This window comes from Sorex araneus, chromosome X (assembly GCF_027595985.1).
Source record: "Sorex araneus isolate mSorAra2 chromosome X, mSorAra2.pri, whole genome shotgun sequence".
Lineage (NCBI taxonomy): Eukaryota > Metazoa > Chordata > Mammalia > Eulipotyphla > Soricidae > Sorex > Sorex araneus.
The window spans coordinates 163,526,182-163,542,988 of NC_073313.1; the positions used below are offsets into that span (position 1 = coordinate 163,526,182).

Below are 16,807 nucleotides of genomic sequence, written 5' to 3' on the forward strand. Positions count from 1 at the left end.
ACAGAAACAGGAATCAGCCCTGGGCACAGAGTCATAAGTGAGCCCTGAGCACAGAGCTGGGAGTCAGCCCTGAGCACAGAGCCGGGAGTCAGCTCTGAGCACAGCCAGGAGTCAGCCCTGAGCTTCCCTGGGTGTGGCTCAGACCAACCAGAAGCCAGGAAGCCGTGGAGAGGAGGGCGGGAGCCGGGCCAGGGCTGACCGCAGGGCCCCTCCCGGCTGTTTCAGTTCCTTGGGCCTCATTCCAGCCAGTTCAAACGGCTTCTGGACACTTCCAGGCCGGGAGTAGCCAGTCCCGGTTGTTTGAGTAGCAACGGGCGACTCACCCGCCCTCCCTCCCCCTCCTCGGACTGTCTCAGCCTCCAGGACCTGGCACCTCCCTCCCCGCAGGTGTGCCGGTTGAGGGCGCCCCCTGTAGGCCAGACGGAGCTAGGAGCCGCGTGAGGGACGCGCCAATGCCCTGTGGCCGCCTCTGACACGTGTTGCTTCACCCGTCTCCACCCCCCTCCCCAGAGACCGAGCTGTTTTGCAGGTCCTGCCAAGTCAGCTTTCGTGAGTCTTCAGTGGGGTCTGAATCTTTCCAAGGGTTTAGGGTCTGAGGGCTGGGGAGAGAGAGACAGAGACAGAGAGAGAGAGGGAGGGAGGGAGAGAGAGAGAACAGACCCGGGTGAGAGAGAGAGAGGGGGGGGAGAAAGAGAGGGAGAGAGAGAGGGAGAGGGAGAGAAAGGGAGAGAGAGAGAGAGAAAGGGAGAGAGAGAGGGAGAGAGAGAGAGAGAGAGGACAGACCCGGGTTCGATCCCCGGCTTCCCGTAGGGTCCCCCGAGCCCGGCCAGGAGTGATCCTCAAGTGCAGAGCCAGGAGCCAGCCCTGAGCATCACATGGGGTGTGTGACCCAAAACAAAAACATAAAGAGCAGGACTTAGCCTCAGGCTCCTTGGGGTTTTTTTGTTTTTTTCTCTTTGGGTCCCACCCGGCGATGCTCAGGGCTGACTCCTGCCTCTGTGCTCAGGAATCACTCCTGGCGGTGCTCAGGGGACCCTGTGGGATGCTGGGACTCGAACCCGGGTCAACCACGTGCCAGGCCAACGCCCTCCCCGCTGTGCTATCGCTCTGGCCCCCGCCTCCGGCTCCTTGAGAGAAGACAAATCCCACCCGGTGCTGGCTGGGACCTCCAGGGACCCCTCCCACCCCCCTCACCCCCCACCCCTGTTCCTAGAGGGTCCAAAGTAGCGAATTGCCACGTGGGGTGAGCGGAGGGAACCCGGGGAGGTCGCAGGAGCTCCGTGGAGCAGAAGGATCCCGGGTGATCAGGTGGTGCAGGGGCGGGGAGAGGGGGTCAGTGTGGATTCCCGGCCAGCTTTGGGTTCGGGGGGTCGCTGTCTACACTGTGGGACATTCCCCCCTTTCTTGCCTTAGAGCGTCAAGCGCCTTCAGGGGGGCGGGGTCTTTCCAGGCAGGCACGGATTGGGCTCTTGGTTCAGCTTTGGGGCCACACCCAGCGGTGCTCAGGGCTGACTCCTGCCTCTGTGCTCAGGGCTCACTCCTGGCGGGGCTCAGGGGGGACCCTGTGGGATGCCGGGGGTCGAACCCGGGTCGGCCGCGTCTGAGCAACCTCTCCAGCCCCAGGAAATAGTTGTTTGTGGGCCCAGGGGGACAGGCGCTGTCTGACTCCAAAAAAACGGGTCTTGGGGCTGGAGTGACAGCATAGCGGGGAGGGTGTTTGCCTTGCAGGTGGCCAACCCGAGTTCGAGTCCCAGCATCCCATAGGGTCCCCCGAGCACCGCCAGGAGTGAGTCCTGAGTGCAGAGCCGGGAGTCAGCCCTGAGCATCGCCGGGTGGGACCCAAAAAGCAAAAAATAAATAAAAGGTCTTGGGGCTGCAGTGACAGCACAGTGGGGAGGGCGTTTGCCTTGCATGCGGCTGACCCGGGTTCGAATCCCAGCATCCCATAGGGTCCCCTGAGCACTGCCAGGAGTGATTCCTGAGTCAGCCCTGAGCATCGCCGGGTGGGACCCCCCCCAAAAAAAAACACATTTAGGAAGTGTTGTGCAGGCGCAGAGACCACCCCCCGTGCCGCCCTTTCTCCCCCAGACCCGAGCCCCACCTGCAGCGGCCACGGCACCTTCTCCCGGGACACTTGCAGCTGCCACTGTGAGCCGGGCTGGGTGGGCCCCGACTGCGCCGCCCCCGCCGCCCCCTGCCCCGAGAACTGCAGCGGCCACGGCAAGTGCGTGCAGGGCGCCTGCGTCTGCCACCCCGACTACACGTCCGAGGACTGCAGCGAGCTGCGCTGCCCCGCCGACTGCAGCGGCCACGGCTTCTGCGACACGGGCGAGTGCTACTGTGAGGACGGCTTCACCGGCCACGACTGTGCACAGGGTGAGCGGCCGCCCGCCCCGGTCCCGCTGTCCCCCAGGAGACTCCCCCGGGGCCCTCTGGTTCAACCGTTCCCGGGGGCCCGGAAAGGTGGTTCAGTGGTTAGAGCACTGTCGTGCACGCGGCTGACCCGGGTTCCAAACCTCCCCTCCCCTTGCGGGAGTGATCCCCGAGCACAGAGCCAGGAGTCCGCCCTGAGCAGGGCTCGCCCTCCCCGCTGCCCCGGCCCCGCGCGAGCCTGTGCCTGTCCCCCGTGCAGTGGTGGCCCCGCAGGCCCTGCACCTGCTCGGGAGCACGGCGGACACGCTGCTGGTGGGCTGGGAGCCCGGCGGCCCTGTGGACCACCACGTCCTCAGCTACCACCCGCGGGGCCAGGAGCCGGCGGGGAAGCGGGTCCGGGTGCCCGCGGGGCAGCACAGCTACGAGATCCCCGGGCTGCTCCCGGGCACCGAGTACGTCGTCGCCCTGCACGGCGTGAGGAAGGGCGTGGCCAGCCACCCCCTGCACCTGCAGGCCAGCACAGGTGAGCCGCCCTCGCGGGGCACCCTGCAGAGGGGCGGGCGTCCCGGGAGAGGCGCTGGGGGGGGGGGGTGGGCGTGGTTGGTGGGCTTGGGCTGGGGGCCGGGGAGTGTGTGTGTGTGTGTGTGTATGTGTGTGTGTGGTGAGTGTGTCTGTATGTGAATGTCTGTGTGTTTTTGTGTCTGTATGTGTGTTCTGTGTGTATGTGTATGTCTGTGTGTATCTATGTGTGTTTGTGTGTGTATGTGTATGTCTGTGTGTCTGTATGTGTATGTCTGTGTTTTTGTGTGTCTGTATGTGTGTTCTGTGTGTATGTGTATGTCTCTGTGTGTCTGTGTGTTTATGTGTACGTCTGTGTGTGTCTGTGTGTGTCTGTGTATATGTGTGTGGTGTGTGTGTCTGTGTGTGCCTGTGTGTCTGTGTGTGTGTGGTGAGTGTGTCTGTATGTGTATGTCTGTGTGTTTTTGTGTGTCTGTATATGTGTTCTGTGTGTATGTGTATGTCTGTGTGTTTTTGTGTGTCTGTATATATGTTCTGTGTGTATGTGTATGTCTGTGTGTGTCTGTGTTTCTGTATGTACGTCTGTGTATGTCTGCGTGTGTCTGTGTGTGGTGTGTCTGTATGTATATGTGTGTGTCTGTGTGTGTTTGTGTGTGTCTGTATGTGTATGTCTGTGTGTTTTTGTGTGTCTGTATGTGTGTCTCTGTGTGTATATGTACGTCTGTGTGTGTATGTGTCCCTGTATATGTGTGTGGTGTGTGTGTCTGCATATGTATGTCTGTGTATGTTTGTGTGTATCTGTATGTGTATGTCTGTGTGTGTCTGTGTGTGTCTGTGTATGTCTGTGTGTATGTATCTTTGTGTGTGTGTCTGTGTATGTGTGTCTGTGTGTGTCTCTGTGTGTGTCTATATATGTGTGTGTGTGTGTGTCTGTGTGTGTGTGCAGAGAAGCCCTCAGAAAATCTAGCTGTGTCTGTGCATTTACTGAACCACCAGTTTTTATTTTCTTTTTTTTGCTTTTTGGGTCCCACCCGGCAGTGCTCAAGGCTGACTCCTGGCTCTGTGCTCAGGACTCACTCCCGGCAGTGCTCGGGGACCCTGTGGGATGCTGGGGGTGGAACCCGGGTGGGCTGCGTGCTGGGCAGGCACCCTCCCCGCTGTGCGAAGGCTCCGGCCATGTGGCTCTCGGCCTTTCCCTGGTGCCAGGCCCTGGGCACGAAGGTTGCCCGCCGGGGCCCATTGCCCCTTGCTGCCTCTCGCCCCGCCCTAGATCCCGCCCTGCAGGGCACGGCCTGGGTGACCGAGGAGACGGAGCACTCGCTGGACGTGGAGTGGGAGAACCCGACCACGCAGGTGGACTTCTACAAGCTGCGTTACCGGCCCCTGACGGGCCAGGAGGTGGCCGAGGTCACCGTGCCCAAGAGCAGCGACCCCAAGACCCGCTATGACATCACCGGTAAGAGCCTCCGAGGAATGGGGGGCGTTTGCCGCTGCTGTGGGGCTGGGAGCCAGCATCCGTGCAAGGGCCCTGGGGTCTCCGGAGATCTCTCAGGGTCTGAACCTGAACCTCCCAGCCTGGAGGCCGTTGGACTGGGCTCTGCATCCCAGAACGCCAGGTCCGTTCATTAACAGGCTATGCTTCTAGAATGTCCTTCTAGAATGTCCTTCTAGAAACCATAAAAGTGTGTCTATATGTACGCATGTGTGCATGCACGTGCCTGTTATTTGCCTGAGTCCGAACACGTGTCCACATATATATGCCTGTACTTACATGTGTTCATGCGTGTGCATACGAGAGACACAGAGTGCATGGGACTCCCTTTGTTCTGACAAGTGATCAGAGTTCAGTGTGTGTGTGTGTCTGTGTGTGTACACATGTGTGCATGCATGTGCATATGAGAGACACAGAGAGTGCACGGGACTCCCTTTTTTCTGGACACGTGATCAGAGTTCTGTGTGTGTGTGTGCGCGCGCACACATGTGTGCATGCATGTGCCTGTTATTTGCCTGAGCCTGTATACGTGTCCATGTATGTGTACCTGTATTTACATGTGTGCATGCATGTATGCATATGAGAGACACTGAGAGTGCACGGGACTCCCTTTGTTCTGGACAAGTGATCAGAGTTCAGTGTGTGTGTGTGTGTGTGTGTGTGTGTGTGTGTGTGTGCTCGCTCGAGCACTCCTGCCCCCAACCTGGTGACGGCTGCTCAGAGCCGGGACCCGGCCTCCCTCTGCCCACGGGGGCAGGTCCCGCGGGGCTGCCTCTCCCCCGGGCTGGGCCCCCCCTGACGCCCGCGTCTCCCCAGGTCTGTGGCCCGGGACGGACTATCAGATCACGGTGGTCCCCGTGCAAGGGGGCCAGGAAGGCGCCCCCATCCTCCTCAGCGGCCGCACAGGTGAGCTGGGCTCCCCCGTCCCTCCCCCCCCCCACCCCCACCTCCACCCCGGCTCCGGGCCCGGGGCTGGTGCCCGAGAAGGTTCCGTGCCACTGAGGCCCGTTTGGGGCCAGGGTGCTGAAGGTTTCCTTGCTCTTGAGGGGCTGGAGAAACAGCAGAGTGGGTGGGCGTGGGGGGGGCATACCTGTCCAGGGGTCATGGGGGCCACCCACAGGCGTGCCCCCGCCCCAGAAAGAAACCGTAAAAGTTTGCTGGCTCTTGAGAATCTCACCCTGGTATAAGCACCCGGGGAGTCAGGGTCCGTCTGAGGGTCTCCTGCTGATTCCTCTTATTATTTGTCCCTTTATTGGGGGGCTCTGAGCCACACCCGGTGGTGCTCGGGGGACCCTCTGGGGTTCCTTTTTGGTTTTGGGTCACCCCCAGCGATGCTCAGGGGACCCTCTGGGGTTCCTTTTTGGTTTTGGGTCACCCCCAGCGATGCTCAGGGGTTCCTCCTGGCTCTGCACTCAGGAATCACCCTTGGTGGTGCTCGGGGGACCCTATGGGATGCCAGGGATCGAACCCGGGTCGGCTGTGTGCAAGGCAAACACCCTCCCTGCTGTGCTATCTCCCCAGCCCCAAGACCTTTTCTTTATTTTGATTTTTGCTTTTTGGGTCCCACCCGGCGATGCTCAGGGGTCACTCCTGGCTCTGCACTCAGGAATCACTCCTGGCAGTGCTCGGGGGACCCTATGGGATGCTGGGGATTGAACCCGGGTTGGCCGTGTGCAAGGCAAACGCCCTCCCCGCTGTGCTGTCGCTCCAGCCCCTCTCTCTGCATTCTGGGTGGGGGGTGGGCCCGGGGTCAGCCTCGCTCAGGGTCGGCGCCTTCGCCCGTCTCCCGCCCCCAGCCCCGGTGACCCCCCCACCCCCTGGGCCCTTGGCCCCTTCCCCCACTTCCCTTTCTCCCGAAGAGCTCGACAGCCCCGCCCACGTGGTCACGGACCGGGTGACGGAGGACACCGCGCTGGTCTCCTGGGCCCCCGTGCAGGCGGTGGTCGACACCTACGTGGTCCGGTACACCTCGGCCACGGGCGACAGCACAGACGTGGCGGTGGGCCAGGACCAGAACAGCACTGTGCTGACGGGCCTGGAACCGGGCCAGGCCTACACGGTGCTCGTGTGGGCGGAGCAGGGTGACCGGGCGAGCAAGAAGGCCGACACGCAGGCGCTCACAGGTGAGGGCAGGGCCGGGAAGGGGCGCGCACCCGGGGGCCTGGGAGTCTGGGCGCCCACCTGCAGACCCTTCCCCTCTGCTGCCTCTGCTCATTGGCTGCGGGGTTTTAGTGACCAGTTTGGGGGCCACCACCACCCCCCTGCCGTGCTCAGGGCTGGCTTCGGGCTCTGTGCTCAGGGGTCACTCCTGGAGGGGCTGGGGGGGCCTTCTGGGGTGTCGGGATTCGAACCTGGCTCAGCCGCGTGCCACAGCAGGATTTTATTTATTTAGCTTCAATTAATTTTGATTTTTTTTTTTTTTGCTTTTTGGGTCACACCCAGCGATGCTCAGGGGTTACTCCTGGCTTTGCACTCAGGAATCACTCCTGGCAGTGCTTGGGGGACCATATGGGATGCCGGGGATCGAACCCGGGTCGGCCGCGTGCAAGGCAAACGCCCTACCCACTGTGCTCTCGCTCCGGCCCCTAATTTTGATTTTTTTTAATTTTTGGAGAATTCTACCACTGAACCACCAATAGCACAGTGGGTAGGGCGTTCGCCTTTCATGTGGCCGACCCCTGTTCGATTGCCGCCCCTCTCGGAGAGCCCAGCAAGCTACCGAGAGTATTGAGCCTGCACGGCAGAGCCTGGCAAGCTCCCCGTGGTGTATTGGATATGCCAAACACAGTCACAATAAGTCTCTCAATGAGAGATGTTACTGGCGCCCGCTCGAGCAAATCGATGAGCCACGGGATGACATACCTTTGACATACCTTTTTATTTTTGGGCTTTGGGGGCCACACCCGGCGATGCTCAGGGCTGACTCTTGGCTCTGCGCTCAGGAATTACTCCTGGCAGAGCTCTGGGGGCCCTATAGGATGCCAGGGATCGAACCCAGGTCAACTGCGTGCACAGCAAACGCCCTCCCCGCTGTGCTATCGCTCCAGCGCCCTGCAGCAAGATTTTAAACACACACCTTGTTACCTAGAATTTTGGACTCTTTATTATTTATCTAAGTAAATCCCTGTGAAATACACAGTTACAAAGTTGTTTTGGCGCCCGTCCCCTTACATTCTGTACTTTACCTCATTCCACCCCCAAAGGTTTCTTGGACTCTTTAAAGACTGACCTTTGAGGGACCAGGTGGTATTTCAAGTGCCAGTGAGCTGGGAAGAAGAAGGATGTCCCCTAACCCAGGAGACAGACTGTCAGTTATTTTGTTAGTTGGTTGGTTGGTTGGTTGGGTTTTGGGTCCCACCCGGCAATGCTCAGGGCTGACTCCTGGCTCTGCACTCAGGTCTCACTCCTGACAGTGCTCGGGGGACCCTATGGGACGCCGGGGCTCAAACCCGGGCTGGCCGTGTGCCAGGCAAACGCTCTTCCCTCTGGGCTATCGCCCGGGCCCAAGTGTGGCTTTTTGGTGTAGACAAGACAGGAGTCAGCTACCAGGGAAAATGGGATCTAGATTCGTCCCTAGTGTTTTTTTTTGCAGGGTGTTTGGTTTGGGGGCACATCTGGTGTGGTGCTCAGGGGTTACTCCTGGCTGCCCACTGAGGGGTCAGGTCACTCTTGGGGCATAAGGGACCAGGTTGGCTGTGTGCAAGGTGAGTGCCTTACCTGCTGTTTGTTCTATGGCTCCTAGTTAAATTAAACTATTAGCACTGTTAGCACTGTTGTCCCGTTGTTCATCGATTCGCTCGAGCGGGCACCAGTCACGTCTCCCTGGTGAGACTTGTTGTGACTGTGTTTGGCATCTCGAATACGCCACTGGGAGCTTGCCAGGCTCTGCCGTGCGGGCAGGATCCTCTCGGTAGCTTGCCGGGCTCTCCGAGAGAGACGGAGGAGTCGAACCCGGGTCGACCGCGTGCGAGGCCAACACCCTCCCCGCTGTGCTATTGCTCCAGCCCAAATTAAACGATTATGTTTATTAAATATTAAATTAGACTATTAAACTCTCCTAGTTTGATCCAAGATAAATCTAGACAGATTCCACGAGAAGGATGATTTTTTTTCTCAGCCCAGTCATCAATGAATGGAAAGTTTTCCGATTCGGGGCTAGTCCAGTGGGGAGAGCACCAGTCTTACTCTTAGGGGGATCCCGGGCACCCCATAAGGTCCCTCGAGCCCCGCCAGGAGTGACGCCTGAGCACAGAGCCAGGAGCCAGCCCTGCACACCGCCAGGCGTGGCACGACACAAAAGTCAGTTAAAAGCCACCACAAAATCCCATTTCCTGGTTCCTGGCCGTCGGAATGCGAGCAGAGGTTTGCTGGGAGTGTGATTTGCTTTCGGAGACCAGCAATCAATCAGGCCGGGAAGCAGGGATTAGAAAAATCCAGGGTGAAGGAGATAGATTCATCATCAATTTTTATTTTTTTCACCGAAGGCGGGGAAGAATGTGCAGATCAAGGCTTTCTGCTGGCCGGGTCGGAAACCCTTGTCTCGTCACGTGCTCTGGGCTCTGGGTTCTTGGAACTTCGGGCCGTTTCCTTAATTAAACCCTGGCGTTCTCCTCAGATTGGCGTCACCTGGGCCCTGCTGTGTTTTCCAGAAGCTGCGAGTTGGCCAACACTTTTATTTTCTTTTTTTTTGGGGGGGGTCACACCCGGCGATGCTCAGGGCTGACTCCCGGCTCTGCACTCAGGGATCACTCCTGGCAGTGCTCAGGGGACCCTATGGGATGCTGGGAATCGAACCCGGGTCGGCCGCGTGCCAGGCCAACACCCTCCCCGCTGTGCTATCCTCCAGCCCCCTGGACTTTTTTTTTTGTTTCTTTTTGGGTCCCACCCGGCGATGCTCAGGGCTGACTCCTGGCTCTGCACTCAGGGATCACTCCTGGCGGTGCTCGGGGGACCCTATGGGATGCTGGGATTCGAACCCGGGTCGGTCAAGTGCAAGGCCAACTCCCTCCCCGCTGTGCTATCGCTCCAGCCCCTTCTCTTCTCTCTTCTCTTTCCTTTCCTCTCCCCTTCAAGACATCGACAGCCCCCGAAACCTGGCGACCACCCAGGTGACCGAGACCACGGCCACCGTGTCCTGGGACCCCGTGCGGGCGCCCATCGACAGGTACATGGTGCGCGTCACCTCGCCCGCCGGGGACAGCAGGGACGTGGCCGTGGGCAAGGAGCAGACCAGTGCGGTGCTGACGGGGCTGCGGCCGGGCGTGGAGTACACGGTGCTCGTCTGGGCCGAGAAGGGCACCCGGGGCAGCCGCAGGGCCGACACCAAGGCCCCGACAGGTACCAGGGGGCGCTGGGGGGGGGGAGGTGGCGCTGTGGGATGGGGCTTGCGGGGAGGCCGTCCCGGTCGGGGAGGGACCAGTGGCCCGAAGGAAGAGGGAGGAAGCTAAGTGAGAGACAAGGGGGGGCGGGGCTTAGCCAGGACACCCACCGACGGCCGTCCACACCCGCAGCTGTTGAACGCAGGAGCGAGTCAGGCAGAGCGGGTTTCCAGCCGCCCGCGTGCAGGGGTGAAGCTCAGGGGTGACACCCCCCCCCGCCCCCTGTTGCGATGGTGCATGCAGCAGGGTGGCCCAGCCCCGCCAGGACTGACCCCTGAGCACAGAACCCGGAGTCAGCCCTGAGCACCACCAGTGGGGTTCCCCCTGCCACCCCACCACCACCCCCCCAAAAAAAAAATACAAGCACTGGAGCACTGTTGTCTCGTTGCTCATGGATTAGCTCGAGTGGGCGCCAGTCACGTCTCCACGGTGACACTTGTGGTGACTGTGTTTGGCATCTCGAATATGCCACGGGGAGCTTGCCAGGCTCTGCCGTGCGGGCGGGATCCTCTCGGTAGCTTGCCGGGCTCTCTCAGAGGGGTGGAGGAATCGAACCTGGGTCGGCCACATGCAAGGCAAACGCCCTCCCTGCTGTGCTATCGCTCCAAAGACAAACATACAGACAAAACAAAAAATTAAAATTAAAATTAATAAAAAATAGTAAAAGATAAAAATAAAAGCATGGGTTTTTCCAGGTGATTATTCTCAGTAGGTTTGGGTGGGGATCTAAAGGGACACAGGGGGCCGGAGCGATAGCACAGTGGGGAGGGCGTTTGCCTTGCACACGGCTGACCCGGGTTCGATCCCCAGCATCCCGTAGGGTCCCCCGAGCACCACCAGAGGTAATTCCTGAGTGCAGAGTCAGGAGTTAGCCCTGAGCATCGCCGAGTGGGACCCAAAAAGCAAAAAATAAATTAAAAAATAAAGGGACATTGGGGCTGGAGCGATAGCACAGCAGGGAGGGCGTTTGCTTTGCACGTGGCCGACCCGGGTTCAATTCCCAGCATCCCATAGGGTTCCCTGAGCACTGCCAGGGGTGATTCCTGAGTGCAGAGCCAGGAGTGACCTCTGTGCATTGCTGGGTGGGACCCAAAAAGCAAAAAATAAAATTAAATTAAATTAAATTAAAAAAATAAAGGGACACAGGGTGCTAGGGCTTCAGCCCTCCCCTCCCCTCCCTTCCCCTCCACCTTCCCCCCTCTGCTCCCTCTCCTCCCTTCTCCCATGACTCTTGCCTCCTCTCCCGGAGCTCCTCTTTGCTCCAGTTTTATCCTCGTTCTGCCTCACAGCACCGTGGCAGAGAGCAGGGGCCTGGGAGGTTGCTCAGTGGTCAGCGCTGCCTGAGTGGGACTCCCTGAGCACTGGGGGGGTGGTCCCTGGGATCAGAATCTTCACCTGAGAGCGAATGAATCTTCACCCTTAGGCCCCCTCCCGAGCTCTGCTTGGAAGCCCCCCACCAAAAAAAGGGAGAGAGGGGGTGACAGAGAGGTCAGCGGGGGGCTGTGGCGGGGCGGCAAGGGGTCCACTGGACACTCAGCCGTGGCAGCAGGAATTGTCCCTCCCCCGTGATGGTCGGACACAAGCCCACAGCAGATGTCCCGCTACAGAGACTCAGCATCCTAGTGGCCGCACCAGCTGCATAATTGCTACCAAAGCCCCTTACCGCCCGAGCTGCCGCTGGGTGTGCAGAAAATAGCCCGCACGGACGGACGGAGCTATTTTGGGGAAACTCCTAAACTAAAATCACCTTCTCTGCTCCTTTTTTTTTCCTTTCCCCAAAATGGAAATTTCCATTCATGTCTACTTTGGGTTAAAAAAAAAAAAAAAAACTGGTCTGGCGGGTTCTTCATGGCTGCATCTCTCTGCAGCTGCTGCTTGTCCTTCCCTAGGCTGGAACCCGGAAGCTGCTCCAGCCTCTCGCCTGCCTGCTCTCTCCCTCCTGGGTGCTGCCCACTCAGGGCTCCGCTTTAGTGCTCGGGGCGCCTCCCGCAGTGCTCAGACCACGAGGCGCTGAGGGTCGGGCCGGGACTTCTGCACACGGAGGGCTGCCCCGGCCCCCTTGGAACCAGGACCTCCCGGACCCTCCCTCCCTCTGTCCTTCCTCTCTGGCCTGACCCCTCTGATGTCACAGGGCTTGAGCTGAGGCCAGAGCATCCTGGGGCTCTCTCGGCCAGGGAGCACAGACCTTCCTCTCTCTCTCTCTCTCTCCCTCCTTCCCTCCTTTCTTCCTCCCTCCCTCCCCTCCTTCCCTTCTTCCCTCCCTCCCTCCCTCCCTCCCTTCCTCCTTCCCTCCCTCCTTTCCTCCTTCCCTTTCCTTCTTTTCTTCCTTCCTTCCTGCCTGCCTGCCTTCCTTCCTTCCTCCCTCCCTCCTTCCCTCCTTTCATCTTTCCCTCCGTCCCTTCTTTCCTCCCTCCATTCCTTCCTCCCTCCTTTCCTTACCTTCTTCCTTCCTTCCTTCCTTCCCTCCTTCCCTCCATTCCCTCCTTCCTTCCTTCCTTCCTTCCTCCCTTCCTTCCTTCCTTCCTTCCTTCCTTCCTTCCTTCCTCCCTCCCTCCCTCCCTCCTTCCCTCTTTCCCTCTGTCCCTTCTTTCCTTCCTTCCTTCCTTCCTTCCTTCCTTCCTTCCTTCCTCCCTCCCTCCCTTGCTCTTTCTTTCCTTCTTCCCCTCCTTTGTCCCTCCTTCACTTCCTTTCTTCCTCCCTCCTTCCTCCTTCCCTCCTTCCCTCCTTCCTTCCTTCCTTCTCTCCTTTCTCTCTCTCTTCCTTTCTTTTTTCTTTCTCTTTCTTCCTCTTCCTCCTTCCCCTCCCTCATCCTTCTCCTCCTCCCCTTCTGCACTCAGGGCCCCTCCTGCGGGGCTCAGGAGACCCTGTGAGGTATGTCCAGGGCAAGGGACGGTGTCGGAGTTGGCTGTGAGCCAGCCCGAGCGCTACCCACTGCGCCCTCTCTCCGGCCCCTGAGCCCTCCGCTTGTCTGTTCGTTTCCCTCATTAGTTGGACTTGGCCTGTGGGACAGAATCCCCAGAGAGTTTGTCCTGAGCCACCTGCGAGGGGCTGGGGCGGGGTACTCGCTCCAGGGCTGGGCCCGCCCCTCCCATTCTCCTCATCCTGGGCTGGGGGTGTTTGCTGACACACCCTGACATCTGCGGTCCAGTGGGGGCTCCTCCCTCTCTCCTCGGCCCCCACGAGAGCCCTGCCGGTCACTCTCTAGCATCCGCCCAGTCTTGGCGGGCCGGGAGGAGCGGCCAGCTGGGACCACGTTTACTCCCTCTGGACTGACTCCCGGCTCTGTGCTCAGGGCTCACTCCCGGCTCTGTGCTCAGGGCTCATTCCCAGCTCTGTGCTCAGGGCTGACTCCCAGCTCTGTGCTCAGGGTGGACTCCCAGCTCTGTGCTCAGGGCTCACTCCTGGCGGGGTCAGGGGACCCTATGCGATGTCAGGATGTCATCCCCTGGCTCTGCGAGGCCAGCACCCGCCCCCACCCCCCGCAGTCTCCAGCCTTAGCCCCAGACCCACGGCCTAGAGGTTCTCTCACAGGAACCGGGCCTGGCCGGCCGGTTCCTGAGAACGGGGCAGGGGGGCGTGGGGAGCCCCCTCCCCAGAGCTCATGTCCCTCTGGCATCTGCACCCGCAGATCTCGACCCTCCCAAGAACCTTCGTCCATCCGCGGTGACGCAGTCCGGTGGGGTGCTGACCTGGGCTCCGCCCGACGCTGCCATCGACGGCTACGTCCTGACCTACCAGCTCCCGGATGGCACCGCCAAGGTACGGGTGCTGGTTCCGGGAGAACGGGGCCCGGGCTGGCTGGGTCGCCCCCCCACGTGTGCCCTCAGCACTCTTCTCACTGTTGGTGGGTTGTTTTCTCCAGTGCCTTATCCTCTGGCCCACATCCTTATTTTATTTTTTTTTGGGGGGGGGTTGCACCCGGAGATGCTCAGGGCTGACTCCTGGCTCTGCACTCAGGAATCACTCCTGGTGGTGCTCGGGGGACCCTATGGGATGCTGGGGATCGAACCCAGGTCAGCCGCGTGCAAGGCAAATGCCCTCCCCTCTGTGCTATCGCTCCAGCCCCTTGGCCCAGTGCTCCATGGATGGAGGGATCCTGCAGGGAGGGGGGTCTAGCCTGGGGCTCCCACATGCTCAGCCTGTTTCACCATCTCTCAAGCCCTCCATATCTGGCTTCTTGGTCTCCTTCGGGAGAATTTCAGGACGTGTGTGTGCATATGTGCGTGCGTGTGTGCGTGCGTGTGTGTGCGTGCATGAGTGTGTATGCGTGCGTGCGTGCGTGTGCTGTATGTGTGTATGCATGTGTGTGCGTGTGTGCATGTATGTGTGTGCGTGCATGTGTGCGTGTGTGGGCGCGTGTGTGCATGTGTGTGCTTGCATGTGTGTATGTGTTCGTGTGTGCGTGTATTTGTGCGTTCATGTGTGTGTGCGTGCATGAGTGTGTGTGTGCGTGTGTGTGCGTGCGTGTGCATGTGTGTGCGTGCGTGTGCATGTGTGTGCGTACGCAAAGGGGATGAAATCTTGGGCCCATTCATATAACGCCTGTCCTCTACCCCTGAGTCCCCAAGGGTCAAAGCCCCCTTTTCTGTGGTGGTGTTAGGGCCACACCTGGCGATGCTCAGGGCTGACTCCTGGCTCTGTGCTCAAGAATCACTCCTGGCGGTGCCCGGGGCACCCTAGGGGATGCTGGGAATTGAACCCGGGTCAGCCATGTGTGAGGGCAGCCATCTCTCTGCTCCCTGGGCCAGAGCGCTTGGTTTTGTTCTGGAGACTCTCATGGCAGTGCTCAGGGCTGACTCCTGGCTCTGCACGGCTGTGGGGCTGGGGGGGGGTCCACCTGGGGTGTCTGGGGTCGAGCCAGGTCAGCCGCGTGCACGGCTCACGCCCCCGCGCTGCACCGTGGCTCCCGCCCCGGGACAGCGCCTGCATTGCCCGAGTGATTTCCCAGCGTGTCCAGGGACGGGGGCGCTGCCCGTGGCTCCTGCGCGAAGGGGTTGGTGACCCCGGGGCAGGGCTGTGCCCCCGCCTGGCCTCAGGGGGCCGCTGGTCTGCAGAGTCCCGCCTGGAGACGGCCCTTCCCGCCCTGTGTGGAGGGGAGCGAAGGGGGGGGGCCTGGTTTCCGCCTGGGCCTGGCTCGCCCCAGGCTGCCCTGCCCGGCTCCTTGGCCCACGCACCGAGGAAGGCGGGTTCCCGGGAAATGGCCGCACCCACACCCGCACCATGTGGCCGCCCCCCTGGGGCCGCCGGGTGGGTGCAGCCAGTGACCCGGGCGGCTCAGCAGGGAGGAAAGCTGGTGGGTGCTCTCCCCACAGTGCTCAGTGCTGGCGGGTGCTGCTCCCGCCACAGTGCTCAGTGCTGGCGGGTGCTCCCCCAGCCACAGTGCTCAGTGCTGGTGGGTGCTGCTCCAACCGCAGTGCTCAATGCTGGTGGATGCTTCTCCTGCCACAGTGCTTGGTGCTGGTGGGTGCTCCTTCAGCCACAGTGCTCAGTGCTGATCTCAACTCGTGTTCCCCATGGTGCAGAATATTGCACAGTGGGGAGGGCATCTGCCTTGCACAGTCGACCCGGGTTCGATCCCCGGCATCCCATAGGGTCCCTGAGCACTGCCAGGAGGGATTCCTGAGCACAGAGCCAAGAGATGGCCCTTCTCCTGCGTTCCTGGGAGGCTGAGCACTGGAGGGCCCCGAGCATCTCAGTGACCAGCCCTGGGGGCCCCAAGCACATCCCTGGGGTGATGGGTGCTGCGACCGTCGACTCTGCCCTTAGGAGGTGACCCTCGGGCCAGGGGAGCAGCGGTTCGAGCTGCAGGGCCTGGAGCAGGGGGCGACCTACCCCATCTCCCTGGTCGCCTTCCGGGGGGAGCGCCACAGCCCCAGCACGTCCACAGCCCTCGCCACAGGTAAGGGGGAAGGCCTTGGAGGAAGGCGGAGGGACCCCGGGGCGCTGGGACGCAGAATTGGGGGGCTGGTCTCAGAACCCCCCTCTCGCTCCCCATCCCCTCGTCCAGAGACAGGCAGGAGCTGGGATGTTCCCTGGAGCTGGGGGAGCCGGTTAGGGAAGGATCAGAGGCGAGCCTCCTCTTCCTTCTAGAACATTCTCGGGGATGTTCTAGAACATCCTAGGACATTCTCAGGGATGTTCTAGAGCATCCTAGAACATTCTCGGGGATGTTCTAGAACATCCTAGGACATTCTCAGGGATGTTCTAGAGCATCCTAGAACATTCTCGGGGATGTTCTAGAACATCCTAGGACATTCTCAGGGATGCTCTAGAACATCCTAGACCACTCTTAGGGATGTTCTAGAACATCCTAGACCATTCTTAGGGATGTTCTAGAACATCCTAGAACATTCTTAGGGATGTTCTAGAATGGGGGGCCGCAGGCTTAGAACCCCCAGCCCTTCGGTTCAGTAACCAAGGCCAGACGAGAGCTGGACTGTCCCCCTGGAGATCAGGCAGCCCGACGGGGAAGGAAGAGACGCACGCCTGCTCTTGCTTCTAGAACATTCTAGGGGGTGCCAGAGAGAGCTGACTGAGAGCCTGTGCGTAGTGGGGAGTCACCAAAGAACCCTGCCCCGGGGCCGGGGACCCAAGGAAGGCCCCCGCTGGGGGTTGGGGCGGGGGGTTTCGCCTGCCGCCCCTTCTCTTACCATCCCCCTCTGCCTGGCCCCAGTGGGCATCCGTTTCCCGCACCCCACGGACTGTAGCCAGGTCCAGCAGAACGGCCACGCCGGGAGCGGCCTCTACACCATCTTCCTGCATGGCACGGCCGGCCGGCCCCTGCAGGTCTACTGCGACATGGACACGGACGGAGGCGGCTGGATCGTGAGTCCCCGGGGACCCTCCCCCCAATACGTCCCACCCAGGCACAGCAGGCCGCAGAGACCTCAGGCCTCCGACGGCTACTCGCCCCCTGACGGTGGGGCCCCCCCAGGCCAAATAATCCTGGCAGACAGGGGTTAAAGCACGTGCCTTGGGCACAGGGCGGTAGATAGCACAGCGAGGAGGGCGTGGGCCTGGCATGTGGCCAACCCGGGTTCGATCC

General features: G+C 60.6%; 1 protein-coding gene across 1 annotated transcript in view; it reads left to right on the forward strand.

Moving 5' to 3' along the window:
* The window catches only part of TNN (tenascin N), a 47,997-nt gene that overhangs the window by 26,556 nt on the left and 4,634 nt on the right, over positions 1-16,807 (forward strand). Inside the window, exons 3-11 of the mRNA XM_055121216.1 lie at positions 2,089-2,376; positions 2,633-2,896; positions 4,163-4,348; positions 5,201-5,290; positions 6,244-6,507; positions 9,458-9,721; positions 13,391-13,521; positions 15,529-15,661; positions 16,436-16,587. Of these exons, the coding sequence (XP_054977191.1) occupies positions 2,089-2,376; positions 2,633-2,896; positions 4,163-4,348; positions 5,201-5,290; positions 6,244-6,507; positions 9,458-9,721; positions 13,391-13,521; positions 15,529-15,661; positions 16,436-16,587 (1,772 nt within the window). The remainder of the gene's footprint in view (positions 1-2,088; positions 2,377-2,632; positions 2,897-4,162; positions 4,349-5,200; positions 5,291-6,243; positions 6,508-9,457; positions 9,722-13,390; positions 13,522-15,528; positions 15,662-16,435; positions 16,588-16,807) is intronic.